The 25,385-nt window shown below is 49.1% G+C and overlaps 1 protein-coding gene across 2 annotated transcripts in view; it reads left to right on the top strand.

Moving 5' to 3' along the window:
* The window catches only part of LOXHD1 (lipoxygenase homology domains 1), a 108,677-nt gene that overhangs the window by 72,399 nt on the left and 10,893 nt on the right, over positions 1 to 25,385 (top strand). Inside the window, exons 31-39 of one of the 2 annotated variants that reach the window (XM_036323669.1) lie at positions 107 to 242; positions 2,457 to 2,665; positions 3,524 to 3,709; positions 7,336 to 7,463; positions 8,602 to 8,719; positions 9,679 to 9,853; positions 11,593 to 11,778; positions 17,386 to 17,556; positions 23,721 to 23,853. In XM_036323669.1, the coding sequence (XP_036179562.1) occupies positions 107 to 242; positions 2,457 to 2,665; positions 3,524 to 3,709; positions 7,336 to 7,463; positions 8,602 to 8,719; positions 9,679 to 9,853; positions 11,593 to 11,778; positions 17,386 to 17,556; positions 23,721 to 23,853 (1,442 nt within the window). The remainder of the gene's footprint in view (positions 1 to 106; positions 243 to 2,456; positions 2,666 to 3,523; positions 3,710 to 7,335; positions 7,464 to 8,601; positions 8,720 to 9,678; positions 9,854 to 11,592; positions 11,779 to 17,385; positions 17,557 to 23,720; positions 23,854 to 25,385) is intronic. The other variant, XM_036323670.1, reaches the window with a different exon arrangement.

The raw sequence follows: 25,385 nt of genomic DNA on the forward strand, positions 1-25,385 counted from the left end.
AACGGGGGGCTGGGCTCAGCCAGGCCTGCCTATCCTCATACCTGGGGGAGACCCGAGGGAGGCAGGTGCGGCAGGTGGAGGGGGTCTGGTCGTGCTCTCCCCACAGGAGTACACAGGGGACCGGAGCAGCAACTGCAGCAGCCCGGCCGACTTCTGGGAGATCGCCCTGAGCTCCAAGATGGACGGTGTGGACATCGCCTCGGTGACGGGGCCCATGGCCAACTATGTCCAGGAGGGCCGGGGTAAGCCAAGCAGGCGCAGGACATGGAAATGTGTTTAAGATGTTCTCAGACAGGCCATGCCTTAGCTCCACCATTGCCTGTCTGACTCACTCCGAGCTGTGCCATGACAACACCAAGTGAGCAGACTTGGTGCTGACGGTGGCCTTGCTGATGAAGGTGTCTGATGTCTTATAATTCACACAGTTTTCACACCTACTGCCTATTTCCACCCCCACAACCCTGAGAGGTGAGAGGGCAGGGATTAGCCGCTGTGCAGATGGGAAAACAAAGGCTTAAAGAAGTTAGAGTGACGATGTCCTTAATCCTCACTGATCCACCACCAGGAGGGGTCATCCTCAGCTCTGCCCTTACCCAGACTCTCAGGCTATAGATTCTGCCCAGGGACCTGGGACAAGTCTCATCCGACAGAGCTGAACTGTAGCAGTGAGAACCCTTTCCTGTTCGTAGAGCATCACACGAAGGACTTGGCCACACAAACTTAAGTCGCAATGTGTTGGGGGTTGGGGGAGAGGGGGATGAAGTCCTGAACTGGGGTTTTTTGGAGATTTAAGTTCCACTTCTGGTTCTGACCATAATTCCATGGGGCCCTGGACAAGTTACTCTTTGGCTTCTGTTTTTCCCTCTTCCATAAAACAATATTATAATCCCCTGACCAATTCCTTTTTTCAACTAGATAAGGCAGTTCTATATTTGTCTATTGGACATTTAAATGCGCACTGCCTTTCTGCCCAGTTCTCTTAAGTATAGAGCATGACACCACTACAGTCCTCTCCAGGAGACCACATGGTGGGTCTGTGGGGTTGAACAGAGAGTGTCGATCATTTTATATTCTACCTTCTCACTATGTGAATAAATGACGGGAACCACGAGAAAGTGCCTCTCCTTGATTAAGCCACTGTGATCACCACAGAAAGGTCAACAGGGCTCTCTTTATAAAGATGGACCAAGGTCATGGGCAGGTACAGAAAACAGTGCAGGTCATTGCAGTCAGGAAGGTCTCGCTTGGAAACTTTTCAAAGAGATATGGATTGCATAAGCTATAACCCACTACACCAGGGCAGTGTCTCCCAAGCTAGTGAGGAAGATGAGCCAGGAGAAGGGTTTTCAACTTGTATCAATAGTAACTGCCAGTGACAGAGACCTGGAGATAGTGACTTAAACAGTGGAGGGATTCTTCTTTTCTCTCACCTAGAAGTTCAAGGGTAGACAGCTGGTACTGAGATAACAGCCCCGGTGAAGTCAGGGACTAGGCTCTTTCAGCTTAATCACTCTGGCAACCTCACAAGCGGCTTCCATCCTAAAGGTCGCCCATGGTTCCAAGGCGACTGCTGGAGCTCCAGCCATCACATCCACACCCCAAGCAGAACGAATGGAAGGGTAAGGGGCAAAAAGGTGCTCCTCCCTGTTGAGTCAGACCCTTTAAAATAAATTATGCTGCCAGACTTGTGTGGCTCAGTGGTTGAGTGTGTTGACCCGTGAACCAAGAGATCACAGTTTGATTCCTGGTCAGGGCACATGCCCGAGTTGTGGGCTCTATTCCCAAGTAGGGGGCGTGCATGAGGCAGCAGATCAATGATTCTCTCTCCTTTTCCCTTCTCGTTCTCTCTCCTTCCCTCTCTCTAAAATAAATAAAAACCTATTTAAAAAATAAAATAAAATTTCCCAACAACATCTGCTTACATATCATGACTGCCCCTAGCTGCAAACAGAACAGGTACTGGGTGGGCAACTAGAACTCTCTGCCACATGACCTGAGCAAGTTTTTATGCTGACCCATCTGGTTTAGTGGATAAAAATGGATGCTTTCTAGAATTTTCATTTACCATGTTACACACATAATACTCTTTTATTCTTCTTCCCCAAATTCCTACTTTCTGCGAGCCCTTGGTTTTGCTGACCTCATTTTTGCTGATATTGGAAGCTTCTCAGGCATCCCCTGTACTTGGGGAAAGGTGGTTGTTCTTACCCACTTCACCTGGGAGTGCCAGGGGCAACTAAGTTTTCATGTGGCAAGGATGCTCTCTTCGATCTTCACTTGGGAGTCAACAGCTCCCCCACTCCTTGGAGGGTAGACACTCACCAGTCTGGAAAGCTCCCTTGCACTTTGTCTCGGAGGCAGGGAGGCAAAGTCTCCAAGTCTCATTTCCAAGTCCACGCCAAGCCTGCCCTGGCCCGCCTGGCCTGTCATGAGGTGGGGCCCCTGATCTCTTGCAGTCATTCCCTACTATGTGTCAGTCACCACCGGGAAGCACCAGGACGCAGCCACGGACAGCCGGGCCTTCATCATCCTCATCGGGGAGGATGATGAGGTCAGTAACCGCATCTGGCTGGACTATCCCCGAGGGAAGAAGGGCTTCAGCTGTGGCTCCGTGGAGGAGTTCTACGTTGGAGGCTTGGATGTCGGCGAAATCAAGAAAATAGAGGTGCTGGCCCCTGGGGCCTGGGGATAGTGACCACCCCCAGGAAGGAAGGAGCTGACCTGTACACGGGTGGGAGGGGCGTGGAGGGCAGGCGGAGGAACTGACCTGAGCCCCACCTCAGAGCAGGAAGCAGAGGAAGACCCTCTGGCCTCTGCCATCACCTTGAGTGAGTCGCCCACCCGTCCAGGTCCCAGTTTTCCACCCAATGGGAATGCCTTGTGTATTCGCTTTCTATTGCTGTGTAACCCATGGCCATGAACTTAGTAACTTAAGAGCACACAAATGTATCATCTCACATTTTCCTGAGTCAGGAGTCTAGATGTGAGTTAGCTAGTTCTCTTCCTAATATGCCAGTGTGCTGAAATCAAGTTGCTGCCAGGGCTGTGGTCTCAGCTGAGGTTTGGGATCCTGTTCTAAGCTCACTAGTTATCGGCAAAATCTATTTCCTTGTGGTTATAGGACTGAGACCTCCAGTTCCCAGAGGCTGCCCACACTCCCTACCATGCAACTCCCTCAAAAACACGGCAGTTCATTTCTTCAAGGCCAATAAAAGATGTCTTCTGCTTCATATCTCTCTGACTTCTTCCATCTCCGATGTCTAGACCCTCTTTTAAAAGGGCTCACCTGATTAAGCTAGGCCCACCCAGAATAATCTTTTTATTAACTCAAAGTCATCTGATTAGAGACTTTAATATATCTGTAAAATCTTTTCCACTCAGGGGAGGGACTTGGGTCAGTGAATCCAGAGCACATTGAAAGGAAGCACTGCGGGAGGAGGCTGAAGGGGATGCTGAGCAGAGCAGGGAGGGCTTCCTTCCCAGTGGTGCCCAGATCCTCACAGCCCCTTGTGTCCCCTCATAGCTGGGCCATGATGGGGCCTCCCCCGAGAGCTGCTGGCTGGTGGAGGAGCTGAGTTTGGCTGTGCCCACCCTGGGCACCAAGTACACACTGCGCTGCAATTGCTGGCTCGCCAAGGACCGAGGAGATGGCGTCACCTCCCGAGTCTTTGACCTCCTGGATGCCACGGTGGTGAACATTGGGGTGAAGGTATAGATGGGCCCTGAGTGTGTGCATTGCACAACAAGAGCAGTGCAAGGTGGTGTGGGGGAGTGGTAGGGAGGTGGATGTGAGGGGAGCAGGAAACTCATCACTGGGGTGTTGGCCAAAGCTGCAGCCCTGGTCTACCAGCCAGATGCGCTTTGCTTGGAGCCAGGAGACTCAGGTCTCTTTTGGTCTGCTGCTGCGTGACCTTGGGTAAGTCAGTTAGCCTCTCTGGGCCTTGGTCTTCTCCTATAGCACCGGAAAATCATGCTTGCCATTCTGTTTCATGTTAAGATCTTAACTAATGTGATCACGATGAGCCTTGCAAAGTAGCAGCTCTACATAGATGCTCAGAGTCAGTATTCTCCAAGTCTGCTCCATCAGCCCCTCTGGATATGATGGGGACAGGTGCACTGGTGTTCTTTGAGCCTCTGGGTCTCAGTGAGAGCTGTCCCTATAAGACCCTTTGACCATCTGCCCTGGCTGCACCTCTAACTGACCAAAAGACCTGGGATGAGTTATATAAACTCACAGGTCAGTGCTGGGCAGCAGGCAGGATGCCTGGGAGCTAATGTCTTGGGAACATGGCCAGTTGGCAGCCCAGAGGCCTCTAGTTCACGTGACCCCGCAGGCTTCTCTTTCTCTTGGAAAAGCCTCAGGGTCATCTCGGTTCCTGAATCCAAACCGATGGGCGACTAGATTTAAGTCAGAAGCTGTCCCACAAAGGTCAGAAGAAACCACCCTGGCCTGAGCGTGCGCTGCCGTGTTGTCTATGGAAACAGAAGGAAGGGCTGAGTCACGGGCTGTAAAAACCGTGACAGGCAGGAGAGTGGATGCCTGCCCCTCCCCTGCGTGAAGCCAGAGGACAGAACTTTCTACAACATAGACAGCCCCCCTCCCTTCCCCAGACGACTCCATCAGTGGCCAGGCGGTCTGTGTGGGTGAGCACACAATTCCTCCCGGGACCTCTGTCCTGACCCTGGTCCCCGTGTGCAGGTGGGTGTGTGTGCCTGTGTGTGCGCCAGCCCCCAGCACATGCACAGCCCACGGCGCGGCTGCCTCTCCCTCTGAGCTCTTCAGTCCATGGAAATCCGGACCCACATCCCTGTTACCCATGTGACAAAAGAACACAGGTTTGCCGCTTTACAAAGAGCAGCAGGATTCTCTGGGCTGGCCGTCTCCCCAGGACGCCTGCTATCAGGCTGGAATTACAAAAGCCCCGTTTCGGTGTTTCTTTCTGGAAACACAACTGTGACATAAAAAGAAACGTGTCTGTGTAGAGGAGAGAGATATGGACACAGAGAACACAGGAGTCTGGAGGGAGCCAGTCTCCTCAGGACCACGAAGCGCCCATTTTGGCCCTTCTATTTTCCATGCCTGTCTGGACAAGAGCAAAAAGGCACCAGGCTCCTGCTTTCATTCTCACTAGCTCCGTGCCCATCAGATGTCCTTGTTAGATGGTCTGCATGGAGTTTTCTGGTAAAGCAAGAGGCTCTTCAATTAGTCCCTCAACAAACCTATGCCCTGGGCCAGGCCTGAAAACACTACTTCTGATCTTGGTATCCATGGCAAAGGTTCTAGCTGCTGCTTGACAAGCACAGAGCATCCAGCAGGTACAGCAGTGGTGGCGTGATCACTGTGATGGATAATGTGGGTTCTGAGTTCTAAAGCTTCTGGTGTGTGGATACCAGGCACCTGCACAGGTGAAAATACCTACCATGTGGCAGCCGCAGGGGAAGGGAAGGGCCAGGTGTGTGCAAGGGAGATGGTTAGCTTGGCATTTCCTCTGCCGTGTATGCCAACCACTCCTCACCATTTGGGGCCTAATTGCTAGTCCTTGGGCACCAGGTGAGAGGGAATGGAGTCAGAAGCCAGGGCTGGAAGACACCCCAAGTCATGGTAAAGATGCCCCTTTGGGAATCCTGTTCCAAGGGTTCCCAAAGGTGTGGACGGAGTCGGCGAAGACTACCCACCCTCTTCCTATGGTGGAGTCCTATCCATCCTGAGAGTGGGGCTTACCTAGGGGTCCCTGTTCGGGCGCCAGATGCCGGGGTCCAACCCCAGCGGGTCCAGGGGTCCCCAAAGGTGTGGACGGAGTCGGCAAAGAAGGAATGACACAGGGACAGCGTTCAGTTGATCAGCAGCCTAGCCAGGATCTCCAGCCAAGTTCTGGTCTGGATCTCCAGAGAGGTTCTGCTTAGGATCTCCAGCCAGGTTCTGTGTCCATGTTCCCTCGCTAGGTTCTCTAGCCAGGTTCTGGGTCCAGGTTCTCCATCCAGGTTCAGGATCTCCAGTTTCTAGTCATGTTCTCTTGCCCATTTCTGTAGTCAGGTTCAGTCCAGGATCTTTTGCCATGCTCTCTCCAGCGAAGTTCCTCTGTCTCTAGAGAACGTTCTGTGTAGGTTCTGTGCCTAGGCTCTGTCTCTCTAGTTCTGTGTTCTAAGTTCTGTGTTCTAAGTTCTGTGTCGCTGTCTTATTACATCTGTATTTATACCAGTTGATTCAATCCTATCAATCTCTATTACAAAGGTTAGGGCGTTTCTTATCTCCATTCCAGGGAGTAAAGATTATGTAGCTTAAGCATGATTGTTCATAGTTAAAGTGATTAATTACCCCCCTGGCACTTAGTTAAGAGGTTTTATTCCCTCCCTAACTTCAGGGGAAAATCCCTACCTGGGGAAACAACCTTTTTCAGAGAGGAGACCTTGGTTAAAACACATAGTGCCAAGAAGGTGAGCAAACACTTTAAGAACAGTATGCCATATATGCCAGGTCCTTTGAAACAGCAAGGATGGACTGGCTCCCGGCACTGCTTCTCAGAGGAAGAACCAAGGCAGGGGACTTAGTGGGAGTCCTGGGAAGGGCAGGCTACTCCCACCCCCTCTGGTGAAGACAAAGGGACTATATCCTCTTTGCAGCAAACCTCAGGCGAAAGGGAAAAGTTCCAAACTAAAGCAAAAATCAGGTAGACTAGGTGGTTGTCCCACGTCACAGTGGATGGAGGCTGAGCTCCCTTAAACGGCACCCTGAATGGACTCCTAGCTCCCCGATGTGCGGGGTGTCTGTTGGCTGCGGCACGAAGTGGGGACAGTCACGCAGAACTGGTGCCACTTCTTGAGGCCAAACCACGTGGCAGGCCCCGTGTCTGCAGCTCTCACAACTCTGCAAAGTGTTTGTCCCCATTTCACGAGGACAAAGCAGAGGCTGGCAAGGGGGGTCTGCCTATGTTCAACAGCCTGCAGGTGGGGGGGGGGTCTGGGATTCCAGTGGAACTCTGGAGGCTCCCAAAGCCGCTGTCCTGCCACTACGTGCTGCATGGACTTAGGCTGGGATTCGGTTCACTGAGGAATCGGTTAACACTGGGGCTGTCAGTCATGTATCTGCTGCACACACGTTCTCTGTGTGAAACAGAATTCCCTCTAGTACTAAACTGGGCACAGTGAGGGACGTAGAGTGACAGGTCTGACTCTTGCTCTCCAGTCATTCATAGTTGATGGGGCAGGGAGGGGAGAGGGGCTCTCTGCAGACCACAGAGCTTGGAGAGAGTGTCGTCTTGCCTGGTGAGAATGAGGCAAATCAGTGGGGCTGGTGGGTGAGGCCGAAGCTCAGGACCCGCATCCCTCTCCTGGCAGGAGCTGTATGAGATGACTGTGTGGACGGGCGACGTGGTTGGCGGTGGCACCGACTCCAACATCTTTATGACCCTCTATGGCATCAACGGTAGCACAGAGGAAATGAAGCTGGACAAGAAGAAGGCCAGGTATCCAGGAGCCACCTCTGCCCCTTGCCCCTCACACATCCAGTTCTCCACTTTCTCGCCATACCCCGCCTTCCGCCAAATTGCTTCCCTCACACACCCTCATACCTTGGGGCCTTCCAGCCTCCACACCTTTGTCCCTATGATTCCCCCCTCCTGGAAAGCTCTTCACCCACTCTTTTGTGTTTCAAGACCTTTCTCTTTCAAGGTCCAGCTTAAATCTACCTCTTCCAGGCAGCCTTCCTTGATTACCTCATTCCATAACCCACCTGTTCTTCCTTCTTTTTCTTTCTCTCCCCCCCCTTTCTCTCTTCCTCCCCCTTCCTCCCCCCTCTCCTTTTCCTCCTCCCTTCCTCCTTTTCTTCCTCTCTTCCTTCATCCCTCTTCCCCTCCCTCCCTTCCTCCTTCTCTCCCTTCCTCCCACCTGTCACTAGGAAATGTTTACTGTAAGGTCTGTAGATTAGTTAAGAGTATCATGTCAGTGTGAATCTCCGGGCCGCAGGCTCAGGACAGGCTGCTGAAGCGTCTGGGTTTGCCCTGTGTATCTGCTCAGAGAAGCCTCTCTACTCGGCAGCTGAAGTGGTGACAACTGGGGAGCATGGCCACTGGAGGCCCCGCATTCCCTTTCTATGCTAGTTTTCTCCTGATTCCCACCCCTGCTAAAGGCTATCCTGGGGGAAGTACCCAATTCCCACTAGCACATTAGTATCTGTGACTGGGAACAGCCTGAGGCTGCCCAGGCCAAAGTCTTAGGCTGGGAGGCAACTATTTCACAGAAGGACTTGGGCCTTGAGGGATATGGATCAAAGGCTGACCATTTCTCCAAGGCAGCCCCTTTGTGTGGGAGGAAGCCAAGTCCCCGAGGGAAGCTGGGTGGCTTAGGTGGCTAGCAGAATGAGATTAAGACCCAGAACTGGTAGGTCTTGACTCAGGACCACTTCTACCAGGGAAACTCACTTAACCCAGTATTTCGGGAGCACGTCTGGGGTGCAAGAGGCAGGCTATTGGGGAGTCAGTGGGAACTGAGAGGGAGGCTGAGTAAACGTCTGTTCTCTCCTTACCCTGAACTGGTCTGTGGCACAACTTGGGCCCCTCACCACAGCCAGCTTCCCTTTTCCATGCCCCTGCTCTGCACCCCCAGATTTGAGCGGGAGCAGAATGACACCTTCCTCATGGAGATCCTGGACATCGCTCCATTCACCAAGATGCGGATCCGAATTGACGGCCTGGGCAGCCGGCCCGAGTGGTTCCTGGAGAGGGTAAAGTGTCTGTCCCCTCACTCTCCCTTCCACCATGGCCCACACCATCTTCCTGCTCTTTTGGGTTGTCGGTGCCTTAATAGAGTGCAAATGTCACCTGAGAGGGTTATTACACAAACCCGACCAGTATATAATCCTATAGCCCCCCCTTGACATGAATTAATCCAAGAACACAGTTTTATTTATTTGTGTCCAGTCAAAATTGAATCAGCTGCCAGAGAACAAAGCATGCACTGCAGCAAGCAGAGGCTTGGTGTGGGCTTCCTGGAGGAAGTGGGCTGGGAGGAGTGAGAGGAGCTGCAGGGGCTGGGACAGCGAGAGACTGTGGTGGGAAATTGAAGCAGCCCAGCAAGGACACTAGTGGTGTCCCTGTGATCACTCAGTTATTGGTGCCTCTTTCTCCGTCTTGGACCTCCACTCCCCCTGAATCAGTCTCTCATCCCCCGTCCACCAAAGGCCTTCTACCCCAAGTCCCTCAGGCTCCTACACCCCTCTTAGCCATTAGCAGATTTTTGTTTGAGCCAACGATATGGTGCCCGTGCCAAGGGCAATCTGGCCAACTTCAGTAAATGACAGTGAGGTCTGTCAGCAGATGTGTTAGGGGACCCAGAAGAAGGCACCTTACCTGGTTGGATGACAGCGTTTGGTTGGTCCACTTTCCGTCTTTCACTCAGCAAATGTTTCTTGTGGCCAACCTTGGAAACATGTTTGGACAAAGTGCCCATTTCCAAATCCCTAGACTAGAGTTGTCATGGTGGGGGTTTCAGAACCTGTGCAAGGCACACGGGGAAGGTTCTTCATCTCAGGGAGGACCCTTTCTACTCATCTTGAGTCCAAATCAGAAGAACTTGTCTCAAGACTAGGGTTCTGGGTCTTTGGAGTTCAGCCAAAGGGGCTGCATTGGCAGGTGGGGGCCGGTGGGTGGGAAGGGCATTCCCATGCCGGGTCCTCTCACCCAGATCCTCCTGAAGAACATGAACACTGGGGACCTAACCATGTTCTACTATGGAGACTGGCTGTCCCAGCGGAAGGGCAAGAAGACCCTGGTGTGTGAAATGTGTGCCGTCATCAACGGAGAAGAGATGATGGAGTACACTTCCTACACCATCTCGGTTAAGACCAGTGACATCCTGGGTGAGTCAGGGGGCCCCCCATCTCCCAATACCACCTCCCATCTCCCATTACTCTTGCCCCTCTTCAAGTTCTGGCTCAGGCCCTGGACTCTGGCAAGGACATTTTTTAGATGGCCTTCCAAAACTTAGCCCAAGTCATTTCCACAGTGTGTTACTTTCTATCTGGACAGAAGGACTTCCTCCCAGGGACTGAATTGGCTCTGTTCCTCCTCATTCAGAGAAGAGGGGGGAGAACATTATTGAACAGTATGGTCAGCGCCTCTGTATTCCTGCTGCTTCCTAATGTCCCTCACCCAGGTGCCATGCACCCCTGACACCCATCGTTCCTTCCCACAACCCTGCGCTTTGCAACCATCTTCTGTGTGCCAGCTTTGGCCTAGGGCAGTGGTCGGCAAACTCATTAGTCAACAGAGCCAAATATCAACAGGACAACGATTGAAATTTCTTTTGAGAGCCAAATTTTTTAAACTTAAACTATATAGGTAGGTACATTGTTATTAACTTAATTAGGGTACTCCTAAGGCTTAGGAAGAGCCACACTCAAGGGGCCAAAGAGCCGCATGTGGCTCGCGAGCTGCAGTTTGCCGACCATGGGAACTAGGGTCTCAGGATGGAGATATGACCCTGGGCCGTTGTGGGTTTGATATTGCCATAGAGCAATGACAGTGAGGTTCTGTCAGCACACGTGCTAGGGAACCCCTAGATGGGGACCAGGGACAAGGGTCTGGGAGGGCTTCCCAGAGGTGGTGCCAAAGTCTAGTCCAGAAAGTCAAACAGAAGCCACTGAGGCAGAGGGGACACTAGCGTGTGCAAAGGCCTGGAGCTGAGAGGGAACACTCTTGTCATGGAGGCAGTGCCTCCTACCTACCCCGCTCCCCATATCAATCCTGTTCTCCAGGGGCTTGGCAAGGAACCTGGGAAACTCATTTACACTAATTAAAAATGTCTACTTTAGGATTAGCTTGTTGGCCCTGTTAGTTTACATTTTCAACAGAGAAGCATTTAGCCAAAGAAATGAAGCTCTCATGGTAAAATCTCAGGCATACCTGATGGGCCAGGACAATTGGTAAAGTTTGTTTTAGGCACCTCCCTTCATCCTTTTCTCCTCACAGTGGAACTTTCACTCTTTTTGTTTAAAGTTCCACATGTTTTCAAGCCCCTTCATCCCCTCATGATGCACCCTCAGAAAATAATTGATAAATTTATTGATGACCACAGGGTCTGCATCAAAAAAGCTTCACAGGGTCACCTCTTCCAGAAGCATTTTCTTTTTAACTGGGGTCAATACCTCTATTTGCCTTAAGCAAATGATATGAAGTCTGGTGTAGTATGCCAACCAGAGGCAGATCTGGGGAACAAGAAACTTTCCTATTTCCTCTGAACCCACAGTGTGTAGGAGGGAACCTGTATTTCTAAACCATAAAGCCAGTCTACATGGCATTTCATGTAAGTGTGGGCGTATTCCCGAGAACTAGGGGAGTTCTTGTACTAAACCATTCATACATGCTAACCAGGACCCCAGTGAGCCCACCAGCATGTACAAAGCACAGAGATAAATGAAGGATAGAGTAGGAGACACAAGAGTTGCAGGACAGTAACCAGCCCTTTCCAACATCACCCTGGCCTCACTGACTCCGAACTCGCCCATCTGCATGCCTGGCTCCTCCAAGGAAGCCAGAACAAGAGGGGCTGTGTGTCGGAGAGGCCAGCACCCAGAGCCCTTGTCTTGTATATTCCCAGGTGCGGGCACTGATGCCAATGTGTTCATCACCATCTTTGGGGAGAATGGAGATAGCGGGACCCTCGCCCTGAAGCAGTCAGCCAACTGGAACAAGTTTGAACGGAACAACACGGACACGTTCAACTTCCCTGACATGCTGAGCCTGGGCCACCTCTGCAAGCTGAGGGTCTGGCACGACAGCAAAGGTACCTCCCGCTCAAGGTCAGGGTGGTTGGGGAGGGTAGGCCTCGGCACTCCACCCGAGCCCCTCCCCAGGGTGGCAGGCAACTAAGAAAGCCTGGTGGCCACCATGTTGATACTCCCATTGGTTAAAAGAGCCAGTGTTTTTGGACAAATTTTAGGGGAGCGGCTTAGTCCCTCCTGCTCTCTCCCAGGAGGATGAATGGTTCTCAATTTTCTGTGACATTGGAGCACTGTCTTCCTAGTTCAGACATAAAAATTAAGAAAAAGAAAAAGGCTATGTCACCAGATTCACTTCCTGTGGATTTCCTATAAAGGCTTATGCTGGCCATGAACTTCAGGATCCTGATGAGGCCCTCTAATACTGGCTGCCAGTCTCTGACACCAATTGTGTGCATATCTAGACTTTCTCAGCTTCTTGATGTATTTTTTCTTCTATGCAAAAATCTGAACAGTCAATTCTTTCTATCTCATCACTGACTCAAAATCCTGAACGAAAAGAAGTGGTTCAGCACCACGGACAGCTACATACAGTGTTTTAGGTGCCCGGCTCTTCAAAGACCTTGATTCCTCCCTTGGATAAGCCAAGACTTTGGGCTTGTCTTGGCCTCATCATGGCTCTTTGACATAAAAAGAATCCTGAGTCATTGATATTATCTTCTTCCCTTTGTAGGCAGAGAAATGGGCCTTCTCTCCTTCAACCAGACTTTGGATCTGAAAGCAGGACCATGTCACTGGCAGGGAAAAGAATATTTCTGTATCCTTATTAAACCCAGGTGGTTGGGCTATTAGGGTCAGGAAGTCTAGGTTCTGTGCCTTTCTCTTTATAGTAACTTTCTCCTCCAGAAATGGAAGATTAAATGTTAATATAATCTAAGATAGCTAAACATGTCCTTAAATGCTCTCTATGCCACATTTTCCCCATATATCATTTAAAAATATTCAAGCTACATTATGCTTCCCTTGCATAGAAATTTATGAGGACAAATATATTTTGTTTGAGAGTTTTCCACACAAAAAAGATGTGAATCCTTAAAAATTACTGTGCAAGTCAGGTTACAAATGTTTAGTTAACTTAATATCATAGCAATCTTCTCTTTCCCTGACTCTACCTTTCTATCTTTTTTGTTTATTTAATGGTTTATTTTATGAAAATTTTTAAACGTGTACAAGAGTGAAGGAAATATATTAATGAACTTCTACATACCCATCACATACATTCAACAATTATAATTTGTCATGCCTGCTTTACCCTTTTTATTTTTTTCTTTGGTTTTTTTTTTTTTTTTTTTTTGGTTGCTGCAAGATATAAAATAAAATTCTAAACCTCATGTCATTTCATCCCAAACATACTATTTAGTATGTTTCTCTTTTTAGTATGTTTCATATTTTCTTAAGAAATTACAATGCTGTTATTACACTTAACAATGATTTTTGTGATATCCAATTTTCATTCCATATACAAATTTTCTTAATAGCATAAAAATGTCTCTGTACTTTTGATTTTATTTGAATCTTTATGCAAACAAGGTCCATACACTACATTTAGTTGTTATGTCTCCTTAATTCTTTTTTTTTAATATATTTTTTATTGATTAAGATATTACATATGTGTCCTTGTCCCCACGTTACCCTCTACCCCCTACCCCCCCCACCCCCGCTCATGCCCTCACCCCCCCGTTGTCCATGTCCATTGGTTAGGCCTATATGCTTGCATATAAGTCCTTTGGTTGATCTTTCCCCCTTACCCCCACCCTCCCCTACCTTCCCTCCAAGTCCCGACAGTCCAATCAATGCCTCTCCGTCTCTGGATCAGTCCTTGTTCATCAGCTTATGTTGTTCATTATATTCCACAAATGAGTGAGATCCTGTGGTATTTATCCGCTCTCAAGTTCCATCCATGCTGTGGCAAATGGTAAGAGTTCCTTTTTCTTCTTCCTCTTCTTAAAGAATACCTTTCAGCATTTCATATAATGCTGGTTTGGTGGTGATGAACTCCTTTAGCTTTTTCTTATCCGTGAAGCTCTTTATCTGACCTTCTATTCTGAATGATAGCTTTGCTGGATAAAGTAATCTTGGTTGCAGGTTCTTGCTATTCATCACTTTGAATATTTCTTGCCAGTCTCTTCTGGCCTGCATGGTTTCTGTTGAGAAATCAGCTGACAGTCGTATGGGTACTCCCTTGTAGGTAACTGACTGTCTTTCTCTTGCTGCTTTTAAGATTCTCTCTTTATCTTTTGCTCTTGGCATTTTAATTATGATGTGTCTTGGTGTGGTCCTCCTTGGATTCCTTTTGTTTGGGGTTCTCTGCGCTTCCTGGACTTGTAAGTCCATTTCTTTCACCAGGTAGGGGAAGTTTTCTGTCATTATTTCTTCAAAAAGGTTTTCAATATCTTGCCCTCTCTCTCCTTCTGGTACCCCTATAATTCTGATGTTGGTACGCTTGAAGTTGTCCCAGAGGTTCCTTACACTATCTTCATATTTTTGGAATCTCTTTTCTTTTTTCTTTTTCGGTTGGGTATTTTTTGTTTCTTTGTATTTCAAATCTTTGACTTGATTCTTGGGATCCTCTTTTCTGCTGCTGGATCTCTGTAAATTATTCTTTATTTCAGTCAGTGTATGCTTAATTTCTAGTTGGTCCTTTTTCATGTCCTCCATGGTCTCCCTATACTTATTGAGGGATTCATTAAATTTATCGGCGGTTTCCATAAAATTCTTGAAAAACCTTATAACCGTGGCCTTAAACTCTATATCCAATCGTTTGCTTTCCTCCATTTCTGCCATTTGTGACCTGTTTCTTTGTCTCCGCATTTTGGCAGCTTCCCTGTGTTGATAGAGTGGCCCTGTGCGCCAGGTGTCCTGTAGGGCCCAGTAGCTCAGCCTCCCCAGTTACCTGGGGTGGACACTCTTGGTGCACTCTTGGTGCCTTGGTTGTTGTAGAATCACTGGGAGGAATTGACCTCCAGGCCAATTGGCTGTGAGAATCAGCTGTGTCTAAAGTGGGAGAACTTCTGTGCTGAAGACACCCTTCTGGGGCAAGACTTGCTTCAGTGGTGCTTTGGTGCTCACTGAGTCTGCTCCCTGAGTGCGTCCCTTATGGATCTGAGGAGTTGCAGTCTGGATGGACCCCCTCTGACCACTGGGTACAGTGGCTCCTGGATCTAAGGAGGTGCTAATTCAGCCTCTGCCTGAGGCCACACAGCAGGAGCCACGAAGAGGCTCAGCTGTGAAGCAATGCAAGCCGCTGCGGGGCCTTGGGCCTTCTCTTGGAAGTTCCAGGTCTTCCTGGTTCGGCTGCAGTTAGGTACATTCACATGCAAAAGCCTCTGCCGCAGCCTGAGTGGGGCGGGGTCTCAGGGAGTCAGAGGGCGGAGAAAGCAGCCATGGCCGATTCTCCGCCCGGAGTCGCGCGTCTCAGTGTTCCGGTAACGGCTGCAAGCACCTCTGAGGGAAAGCCGCCCTCAAGTTCGCTCGCTGCCGGACAGACTAGCTTCTCCCCGTGTGAGACCTGGGTCCCCAGAGACTTCCCGGAACTGGAGTTCAGAGCCGTCGGGAGTTTGTGATTCAAAAAGACAGCCGCGTCCTCAGGCGCCACCCCCTTTCCTCGCGCGCGCGCGCCGCCGTACCTCTGCACTTCACCTCCGCAGCGCCTCTGGCTCTCAGCGTGCTTTTCTTTCCTTCTAGTTGTGGAATTTACACTCAGCCAGCCTTCCTGTTGTTCTGGATGATGTTTGCTCAGTCCTTTGCGGTAATTTTCAATTGTTGTGTGAGGCAATAATTTCCCGGTGTTTACCTATGCCGCCATCTTCGTCTCCTTAATTCTTAATGCAGACCAGTGTCTACACCCTTTATTTTTCTATACCATTAACTTGTTGAAGGAATGGGGTCCAATGAGCTATAGAATTCCCACATTCTTGACCCTATCTGTTTGCTTCTTGGTGGTGTTGCTGCCTCTTTATTCCCCATATTTTCTATAACCTGGAAGCCAGCTCTCAAGGCTTGATTAGATTCAGGTTCAACTTTCTTTGGCAAGAATACTTTATAGGTGGTATCAGAACGACTTTAAAATGCGATCTGTGTACTTCATGTTACATCACAGCAGTCCCACTCTTATTGACACCCACATATAATAGGACCCAGGGACTGTCAGCTTGATTATTCCATTGTAAAGTTCCCCCCTAAGTTTTCATCTCATGGCTTCATCCAGTGATGATCTATTAGGGTTATAAATGATGATTTTCTTCTAATTGTCACTTCTTATCCACTTATCAGCTAGAATTCTGTTAATAAAAATTATCTCTCAGGCTATTTGGTTACTATGAAATATAGTTTATAGAGGAAAATAAAGATAAACGATTAAATCTTCTTCTTAATTCCAGTTACCAGATAGCTCTTATAATACAGAACAAATTATAACACAAGAGTGTTGATTTTATAATTCATCTTGCTCTGTCTTGCTTCCTCTGAAATGAAAACTCTCCTGAAAGGAGGAATTTTTTTTAACCAAAAAATGACGTTATATGTTTTCTTTTGGATAATATGAATTCATAGAAATATAAAGGACCTCAGAAATCATTATCATCATAACCTGTTACACCACTGGAATTTCTCCCTACATGTGGTCCTTTAGCTTTTGAGTTCTCAAGGACGCTGAAGGGTTGAGAGTAACTGAACCAATGCACAGTGCAGATAGCATGCAGCTCACAGAGCAAATACACATAGATTCATACGTGATGGCTATAATTTGAGGAACACTTCTGAAGGAATGCCTGCCAATTACAGCAGAAACAGCTGATTATTTAATATTAGGGAAAGATGTGTCAGGTTTAGCAACATACCCTACAGAAATATCTGTTTCTGACCCCGTCCTCTGATTGTCAAACAGCAAATGTTCTCAAAATCATAAAATACTCATTTGGCATTAACTAAGCAACTACTACATGCCAGTTGCTATGCTGACATTGGGGAAACAACAACATATAAGGCCTGGTCTCTGCTCTTAAAAGCTCATGATCTAGGGAAAGAGACGCATGTAAATAGGGTGGTCAGGGCATGGCTTCAGGGTGCTATGGGTGCAAGAAGGACACCTGATACAAGCTGAATAGGCAATGGGAGAACAGTAGGGAAGACTTGCTGGAGGAGGTGATGCCTGAACAGACTCTGTAAGGATAATGGGTGCGAGAGAGGTGGATAGTGGTGTCAAGGAGTCATAGGATTCATCCTTCAGCTTTATGAACTCCAAAAGGTCTAGTTCTTGGGTCAGAGACCTCACTATGAATCTGACAAAACAATCAGCCCTATTCTGGCAAATGCTCCTGTATAATTATAGCACAATTTTTCCGGGGCCATAGACTGTTTCAGTCCCATACATAAATCCTCTAAGCATTCATGAATCCCAAGTTAAGGATTCTTTCAAGAGAATTATACTCTCTATGCCCCAGGAGCCCTCAGAGATCATCTAACCCAACCCCTCATTTCATCAACAAGGAGACCAAAGCCCAGAGAAGATAGAGAACTTGTCCAGGACCACACAGCCAGAGGGCTGGGGCAGTGGAAATCAGAGGGGAGGGAAAGCACATTCACCTCCCATACGCATGATCTCTTTCCCTCAGGGATATTTCCAGGCTGGCACCTCAGCTACGTGAATGTGAAGGACATCGCCCGTGACGAGATCTTCTCCTTCCAATGTGACTGCTGGCTCTCCAAGACTGAGGGGGATGGACAGACAGTCCGCGACTTTGCCTGTGCCAACAACGAGATCCATGATGAGCTGGAGGAGACCAGTACGTGGGGATCCCAGTGGGCTCAGCCTGGCTGTGATGCTTGGGCTGGATCTTCAGCTAAATGAGAATTAGCTTAGGAGGGAGGTGGGAAATGGTGTTCACAAATCTAAAGAAGAGACTCTTACAGCTGGAGGGGAATCAGCTGCCCAGTGAAGGAAATACTGTTGGGGAGGTATTGGGGAGGTACATAAGTAAACCCTTAAATGTTGTTTGGTGAACCTAAAGCAGCCAAGATACTGGTACCAGATCATGGCTCTGCATCTCATGGGCTAATTAAGTAGAGGGAAAACCCACTGGGGACAAGCTCACCCTGCCCTGAGGGCTGGGCAAGGAAGTTTGGCAAGAAGCTCTCTCTGTTTTATTTTTATTCTAGAGGCCTGGTGCACGAATTCATGCACAAGTGGGGTCCCTTGGCCTGTCCAGTGATCAGGGCCAGTAAGGGCTGTCTCACCCAGTCCAGGGGGAGGGACTACAGGAGGTTGGCCAGCTGTGGGAGGTTGGCTGTGGGAGTGCACTGACTACCTATGTTGAGCATCTGTCCCCTGGTGGTCAGTGCATGTCATAGAAACCAGTTGTCAGGTTGTAACAGTTACTTAGGCTTCTATATATAGAGATCATGGACTTCTTCCCATTGATGCTGGTAGCAATAGCTGCCAAATCAAGACTTCCTGGAAACAGAATGTGTGGGTGTGTGGGGTGGAGGTGGGGAGGGAGCCAGCATCTCCACCAGCTGCTTTCTCTTTGGTCCCTTCCTCAGGAGATATTTAAAGGGAAAGAGTAATTACTTCATAAGGTAGGATGGCCATCAGGGAGGTGTTTCTTCAATACACCTAGTATCTGGGTTTAACAGAGCAAAAAAAGGCTCATCAAGGTAGAGCCCAGTGTAAAGAAAAGATTTTCCAACCTTAGTTATTAAGGTAACACTAGCTATAGAACAGATAAACTCCAAAACTCAGTGGTTTAACACAACAAAATGTATTTTTCACTCAGGTAATAGTCCAGCCTTGGTGTTTGGCAGGAAGTCTTTCTTCCACACACTGTGATTCAGGGATCCAAGCTCTTCTCATCTGTGTCTCTGCCATTTTCAACATGTGGCTCTCACATTTCTAGCAGAAGGGAAAAGAGAAGACTTACTTTCCTACCTTCTCTAACACATTGACTTATTGTACTTTCTATTGGTGAGAATTAGTCGTGTGGCTCCACGTTAATGCAAGGGCACCTGGGAAATGTCGTTCTTGGCTGGACAGCCCTTCCTGGCAAACACTACACTGAGGAAGGGAAACATGGATCTTTGGTGGGAAGCGCCTACCCATCTCTGTCACGCCATCCAAACTACCGAATGACGAGATTAGTTGCTTTGAGAGGTATTGAGCACTGATGTTCCTAGGAGCATTCAAACGAGGGTCAACCTCCCATTTGTCAAGTTATCTGTATGAAGATTCCTGCACTAATTTAGAGGGTGGACTCCCAGCTTCTGTAATTGCACTTAATGAGGTGTTGCTGGGTGCTTGGTTTTAATTTAGATGCTATGAGTGGTGCACACTGCTCTGTGATCCCTAGTTGATTTGCATCAACCTTTGTACAGTGTCCCTGCACAACTATAAGCTCCTAGAAGTCAGGGACAGAATCACTCATGTCTGCAGCCCTCTGCAGCTCTGTGGGCTTTGGGACCTAACAGGTGTGCAGTTAGTTAAGTGCTCAGCGAATGGAAGAAGGTGCAGTCCTTTTCTTTAGAGCTTTACAATCCTGTTAGAAGGAGAAACTTAAGCCCCTTATGCAATAGGAACACTTAAGCCCCTCGCACAGTGCCAAGGTGAGCAACAGAGGCTCCTCAGGCTACTGGCGTTCAGGGCAGGAGAGATTTGTGAGGCTTGGAGCAGAATCACTGAGTCTCCCTCACACATGTCCTGCTTGACAGCTGCTAAGACCTGCGGGATTTGGGTTGGCAGGGAGATTGCAAAGGGTAGGCAGCACGTGTATTAGTTCTGGAAGGATGTGTATGAACTGGAGAGGGGAAGGCCGGGGCTCTGGGCCCAGGAGACACCTCGTAAAGATCGGTGTCTTTACAAGGAGCCCACAGAGGACAGAGCGGCACCCACTTACACTGCCCATCAGGGGACAGACAGCCACACCTCTGTCCTCAGACGGAAGCTCATCCCGAGGGGAACAAGGATGCAGCTGGAGCCAAACAGCCATCTCTCAGCTCCCTTCGTTTAACCATTTGGCGAATGCTTATTGAGTACCTACTAAGTGCCACAGCCTGTTCCGAGTCCTGGGGACACGCCAATGAATAAAACAGGGACCCTGCCCCTGTGGCACTTACATTCGGTGCCTGTGACTCAGGGGCACCTCTGGGCACTCGGCTTGTGATAACAAACACACCCTGGTACTTGAACAGGACTTCATGTGCGGAAAGCACTCCCTCCCCATGTTGCCCTTAGGTCCTCGCAGCCCCCCTCCCTCCCCGCGAGCCAATGCACACCTCTCCCTCACGGGTAAGGGAAACAAAAGTCCACAGAGGTGACGTGACTCGCCTAAGGCCCATGGGTAGCTACTAGCACCCAGGTGAGCTGATTCCTAGCCCAGGACTCTGAACCACCACAGGAGGTCTTGTCAGTATTGAGCCTGGCTGGCACTCCAGACTGATCGATTGCCCCACATCATTTATCATCCTGCTCCCTGCCTTCACCTCCAATTCTTGTTAGCAGTTCTGGAAGCTGCTCCCAGCCCTCTGCAAACATGCGCCTCTGCATTTGATCTAATGTTCAGCTGAAGCTGAAAACCACTGGCAATCTTTAAATAATACTGAGGCCCAGGTCCTACCCCCTGAGATTCCATTGTAATGGATACAGAGTAAGGCCTGGATAGTAGGATCACATGCTCATATGTGCACATACATGCATGCACACGAGAACTCACACACACCTGGGAGGGCAAATAAGGTCTCTCAGGCTGGGACATCCTCAAGCAGGACCCATGTTTCCCTCTTTACAGCTACCATTTTCCATTCCCCCTCTTGTGGGGCCCTTAGGTCTGGGCAGTCAGCCCAAAAACAGCCTGGTGATGGCCAGCTGCCCAGGGATAGGCAACTCACTGCTTCACCAGGCGGCTCTGTTAGAAAACCCATCTTCATAGTCATGCTCTTGAAGCTTCCATCCTTGGGCAGTCCCAGTGAGGTCAAACAGAAAACTTCAGGAGTGGCCAGGACTCTTGGTTGTACATGTCTGAACCCCAACACTAAGCTAGATCCAGCCAAAGGGGTGTATACTGGTTCCCAGAACTTGGAAGTCTGAGGTGGGGCTGTCTTGAGGCTGTGATTTCAGTGTCCCCAGTGGTTTCAGTGTCTCTGAACCCCCTTTCTTCTCAATGGTTTCTTTCTCAGCATTGTGGGAAGATGGCTGCTGGCCACCCCAACCCCACAGCCTTTTAGCTCAATAGCCTCCATGGAAGGGAAGAGAGTATTGCCCAGAGGAAGATTCTGACTGGCCAGGAGGGGCCTCTCCACCCCATCTACACCATGTAGGAGCTCCTCAGAGTAGAGAATGTTCCTGGCAACGTGAGGTAGAGAAGGCGATAGGAAGCTGGAAGTTCCAGGTGCCTACTGGAAGCCCAGTGTCCTGCCCTGGCACTCCTCCACAGCATCACTCCCTGCTGGTCTTGCCTCAAGACAGACACCTGTTCATTCAGCAGCTGCTCACGTGACATGGTATTGGCTCCTCTCAGTATATTCTGGATTGCTTGCCCATCTGCCTCTGCAGATGCCAGGCCCAGAGCACACGCAAGATGTAAAGGGTGGTCTGCCCGCCTCTCCTATCCTGCCACTTGAACCACACTCATGCCTCCTGAGCTCAGGGTAGCTTTGCTGGTGGGCCTTCATGCTGGTGACTCACATGGTGGCTCCCTTTCTCCATCTGGGCTTGTCCTGTGGGTCTGCTGGCCCTGTGGTAAGCCTTAGATTGACCCCTACTGGACTGGGCTCACTCCTGCTACCTGCCCGCTCTTTCAGGTCCCCCACCCTCTTCTGTCTCCTCTGTTTCCTCCCAGTAGCCTATCAACAAAGTTGAGAGTCAGGCCTCCACATTTTATCAAGCCCCTGACGACTTGGGAAAGAGGGCAAGGTGAAAATATGTTGAATGAAACTTCCTCTCAGAAGACCATTGATGCGACCAGCAACATTTGTTTCTACCTAAATGTCCTCGCTTACACATCTTACCTCTGTCCCTTACTCTCAAGACCCTCAGAAAGGAATGAGTTACAGTTCACATTCCTCCATCGGCATCATTTCTCACATCTCCTCCTTGAGGTCATTGCAGTGAGCATGGAGGCTCCTTGAGCTCCCTGCTCCAAACCATTTCCTTTTCAACACCAGGATCCACTTTGAACTCACAGCATTTCGTTTGCAGAACACACCTCCCCTTCTAATGGAAAAAAAAAATGTTGGGAGAAGTGGGACCACTCTCTGCCCTGTCAGGGTTCTAGTCCCTGACAGTGAGTGACTCAGCAATTTTACATTCTCTCTCTGTCCTAGGCTGGGCTCTGTGGGCCCCACCCTTTTCCAGGTGTTAAGTGCTCTCTGGATGTCTCTCCCTGTTGTGGACTACCTGAGTCTTTGCTCAGATTCATCCTACCTGTTTCAGGTAGCACAGATTCTCCCTGGAAGGGACATTACCCTGAGCACCAGGCATAGCCATCCCTTCACTTAATTGTTGTCATCACGTCTCTGAGATAAAGGCACAGAAATAGAGCTATCTCCTTTGGATTCCGAACCCCAAATCCTCACCAATTAATTTACTGCGGTGAGAGCTTCATGCATAGGGACACTCCGAACAGAGATTTATTGTGTCTGTCTGTGTGCCTGCTCCCTCCCTGGACTTGATCCTGGGGATCAGGTCTGGATCATGTGGACTTTAAGCCCCTGCCACACCCCTCAATATCTTCTCAAGCTTCTCCCTCTGCCCAGAACATTCCTCCACTTTCTGCTGATCATAGTCATGGCTCTTGTTCAAGCCCAAGGTGAAATGCCACCTCCTTCACAAAGAGTACTGTGATTAGCCCAATCATTCATTCATTTGCTCATCACATATTTGCTGAATGCCTCTGTGCTGGGCGCTGTTCTGGGCATGTGGGGCCCATCAGTGAGCACAATGAAGACCCTTACCCTCAGGGAGCTTGCATTCAGGTGGGAGGGGGGATTCAATAAACAATAAAGTAATAAGTAAATGACATAGCATGTTAGAAGGTACTAGCTGATAGGGACAAAAGAGAATAATAGGTAAAGCAAGCCAGGAGCGCTGCGGGGGAATCAGGTTGCAATTTTAGATGTGGTGGTTGGGCTGACCGCAGGTGGTAACATTTGAATAAGAAATAGAAGCTGGTGAAGGAGTGAGCCAAACCGATATGGGTGGGCGGGGAAGTGGTGCAGACAGAGGGAACCCTCATTGCAGAGCTCTAAGGCAGCAGCCCGCCTCAGTACTCTGGGGACAGCTCAGAGGGAGGCAGAGTGGTTGGAGTGAGCCAGGGAGAAAGTTCTAGGTGCTGAGAGAACTAACAGGGAGGCAGGTTTTTCCTGGGCCCTTTCTCACAGGGCTCCCACATTCTGTCCTATGGTATAATCCGTGCCTGTGTGTCTGGGGCTAGAGATTGTGTTCCAGTGTCACCCAGAGTCCAGCCCAGTACTGACAAATGGAATGAATGCAGACAAGCTTGAGGGAAGTGAGTGGGGGGGCTGTGACTGAGCTGAAACCGGAGGGAAAACTGAGACAAATGGGAGTGGGACTGCTTGCTGGAGAGGGTTGAGGTGATCCTAGAGTCTTGCCTGCCTGGGGCTTTCCAGACCCTTCCAGTAGTGGGGCCCACTTCTCCTCCCTATTATTTGCCTATGGTCTCACTTTGTGTGTCAGGGAGCCAGGCCCAGCAGTTACCATGTTCCCCAGGCAAAGAGGCTGCTACTATAAATAAAATGGGAGCACCATTCCAGCCCCCCAAATCAGGGCAGATTCTATTTTTACTGCCTCAATTGTGGCTATAATAACCTGCCCCCACTCCCACCCCAGACTTGGTCTAAGATCAGATGTAGGACCTGGAGGGAGCAGCCATCAAATTCCTGCCCTGGTGGTGGGCGCTGCTTCCCCTCTACTGACCCTCTCCCACCTTCTCCGCTGCAGCCTACGAGATCGTCATAGAAACGGGCAACGGAGGCGAAACCAGGGAGAACGTGTGGCTCATCCTGGAGGGCAGGAAGAACCGATCCAAAGAGTTTCTTGTGGAAAATTCTTCCAGACAACGGGCCTTTAGGAAGTAGGAAGAGGGGTGCCCACAGGGGCAGGGGGGGGGGGGGGGTAAGAGAGGGACCCCAAGGATGAACCCCCCTGCTGGGAGTCATAAACATATTCATGGGCTTAAACTGCAAGTGCTTATTGAGTACCTACTGTGTGCTGACTCCTAGGGATGAAACAGGAGTTTATAAAGGAAAAGCTAGGAGGGGACTGTCATTTAAAGAGAGTCCGCCAGCCTGGCCAGTGTTGCTCAGTGGGTGAACATCAACCTCCTGCCCTGAACCAGGAGGTCACAGTTCAATTCCAGGTCAGGGCATATGCCAGGTTGCAAGCTCGATCCCCACTGTGGGCCGTGCAGGAGGCAGCCAATCAATGATTCTCTCTCATTATTGATGTTTCTATATCTCCCTCCCTCACTGAAATCAATAAAAATATATTTTAAAAAAAGAAAATAATAGAGTCCACCATAAGAGACTAGAACTTAATTGTTCCAGCCACTAAAAAGAAAGGATGATTACATAATGTGATTGAGATGCTAATTATCACTGTACTGGCAATCATAGTATAATATATGTTATCGAATTAATGTGTTGTACACCTTAAATCTGCACAATGTTATATATCAAAGATATGCCAATTTTTAAAAAAAAGTTAACAGAAAGCTACAGCAACAACTAGTTAATTAATTAAACTAATTAATTAATCATTGTGCAACAAGACCCAGAATCACTGCAGACTTTTTTTTTTTTTTAATATATTTTATTGATTTTTTATAGAGAGGAAGGGAGAGAGATAGAGAGTTAGAAACATCGATGAGAGAGAAACATCGATCAGCTGCCTCCTGCACATCCCCCACTGGGGATATGCCCGCAACCCAGGTACATGCCCTTGACCGGAATCGAACCTGGGACCCCTCAGTCCGCAGGCCGACGCTCTATCCACTGAGCCAAACCGGTTTCCGCCACTGCAGACTTTTTTATCCCTTGTCCACACAGACAAGGAACTCACGGTTTAGTTGACAAGGAGGACTTCCAGCCGTACAATTGCAGAAGAAGCATGGAAGACAGCATAGAATTAAGTCCTGCTTAGAAGGAAGAAGGGAAGGGACAGCCTCTAAGGTTCTTTATAGGAAAACCTAAATTGGGTCTCGTATAAAGGGGCCTCCATTCACAGCTCCCTGTTGGCAGACACAGCCTAGAGAATCTCACCTCCTCCCCGCATCACAGCCGCCTCTGAGCTGCTCAGATGCCCACTTCATCTCCCCACTCTCTCCGAAATTGCTTCAATAAAGTCTCTCCCTCCCATAAGCCACCTGCCTTTTATTTAAACTCCCTCTAGGTCAGGACAAAGTCTGAACTCTGATTGGCACTTACAGACCACAGACTGCTGCATTTCACCTCCTTTCTTTTTTTCTGATTTCAGAGAGGAGAGAGAGAGAGAGAGAGAGAGAGAGAGAGAGAGAGAGAGAGAGAGAGAGAGAGGTGTCAATGATGAAAGAGAATCATTGATCAGCTGCCTCGTGCACACCCCACAATGGAGATCGAGCCTGCAACC

The sequence above is a fragment of the Myotis myotis genome, unplaced genomic scaffold (assembly GCF_014108235.1).
Source record: "Myotis myotis isolate mMyoMyo1 unplaced genomic scaffold, mMyoMyo1.p scaffold_m19_p_9, whole genome shotgun sequence".
NCBI lineage: Eukaryota > Metazoa > Chordata > Mammalia > Chiroptera > Vespertilionidae > Myotis > Myotis myotis.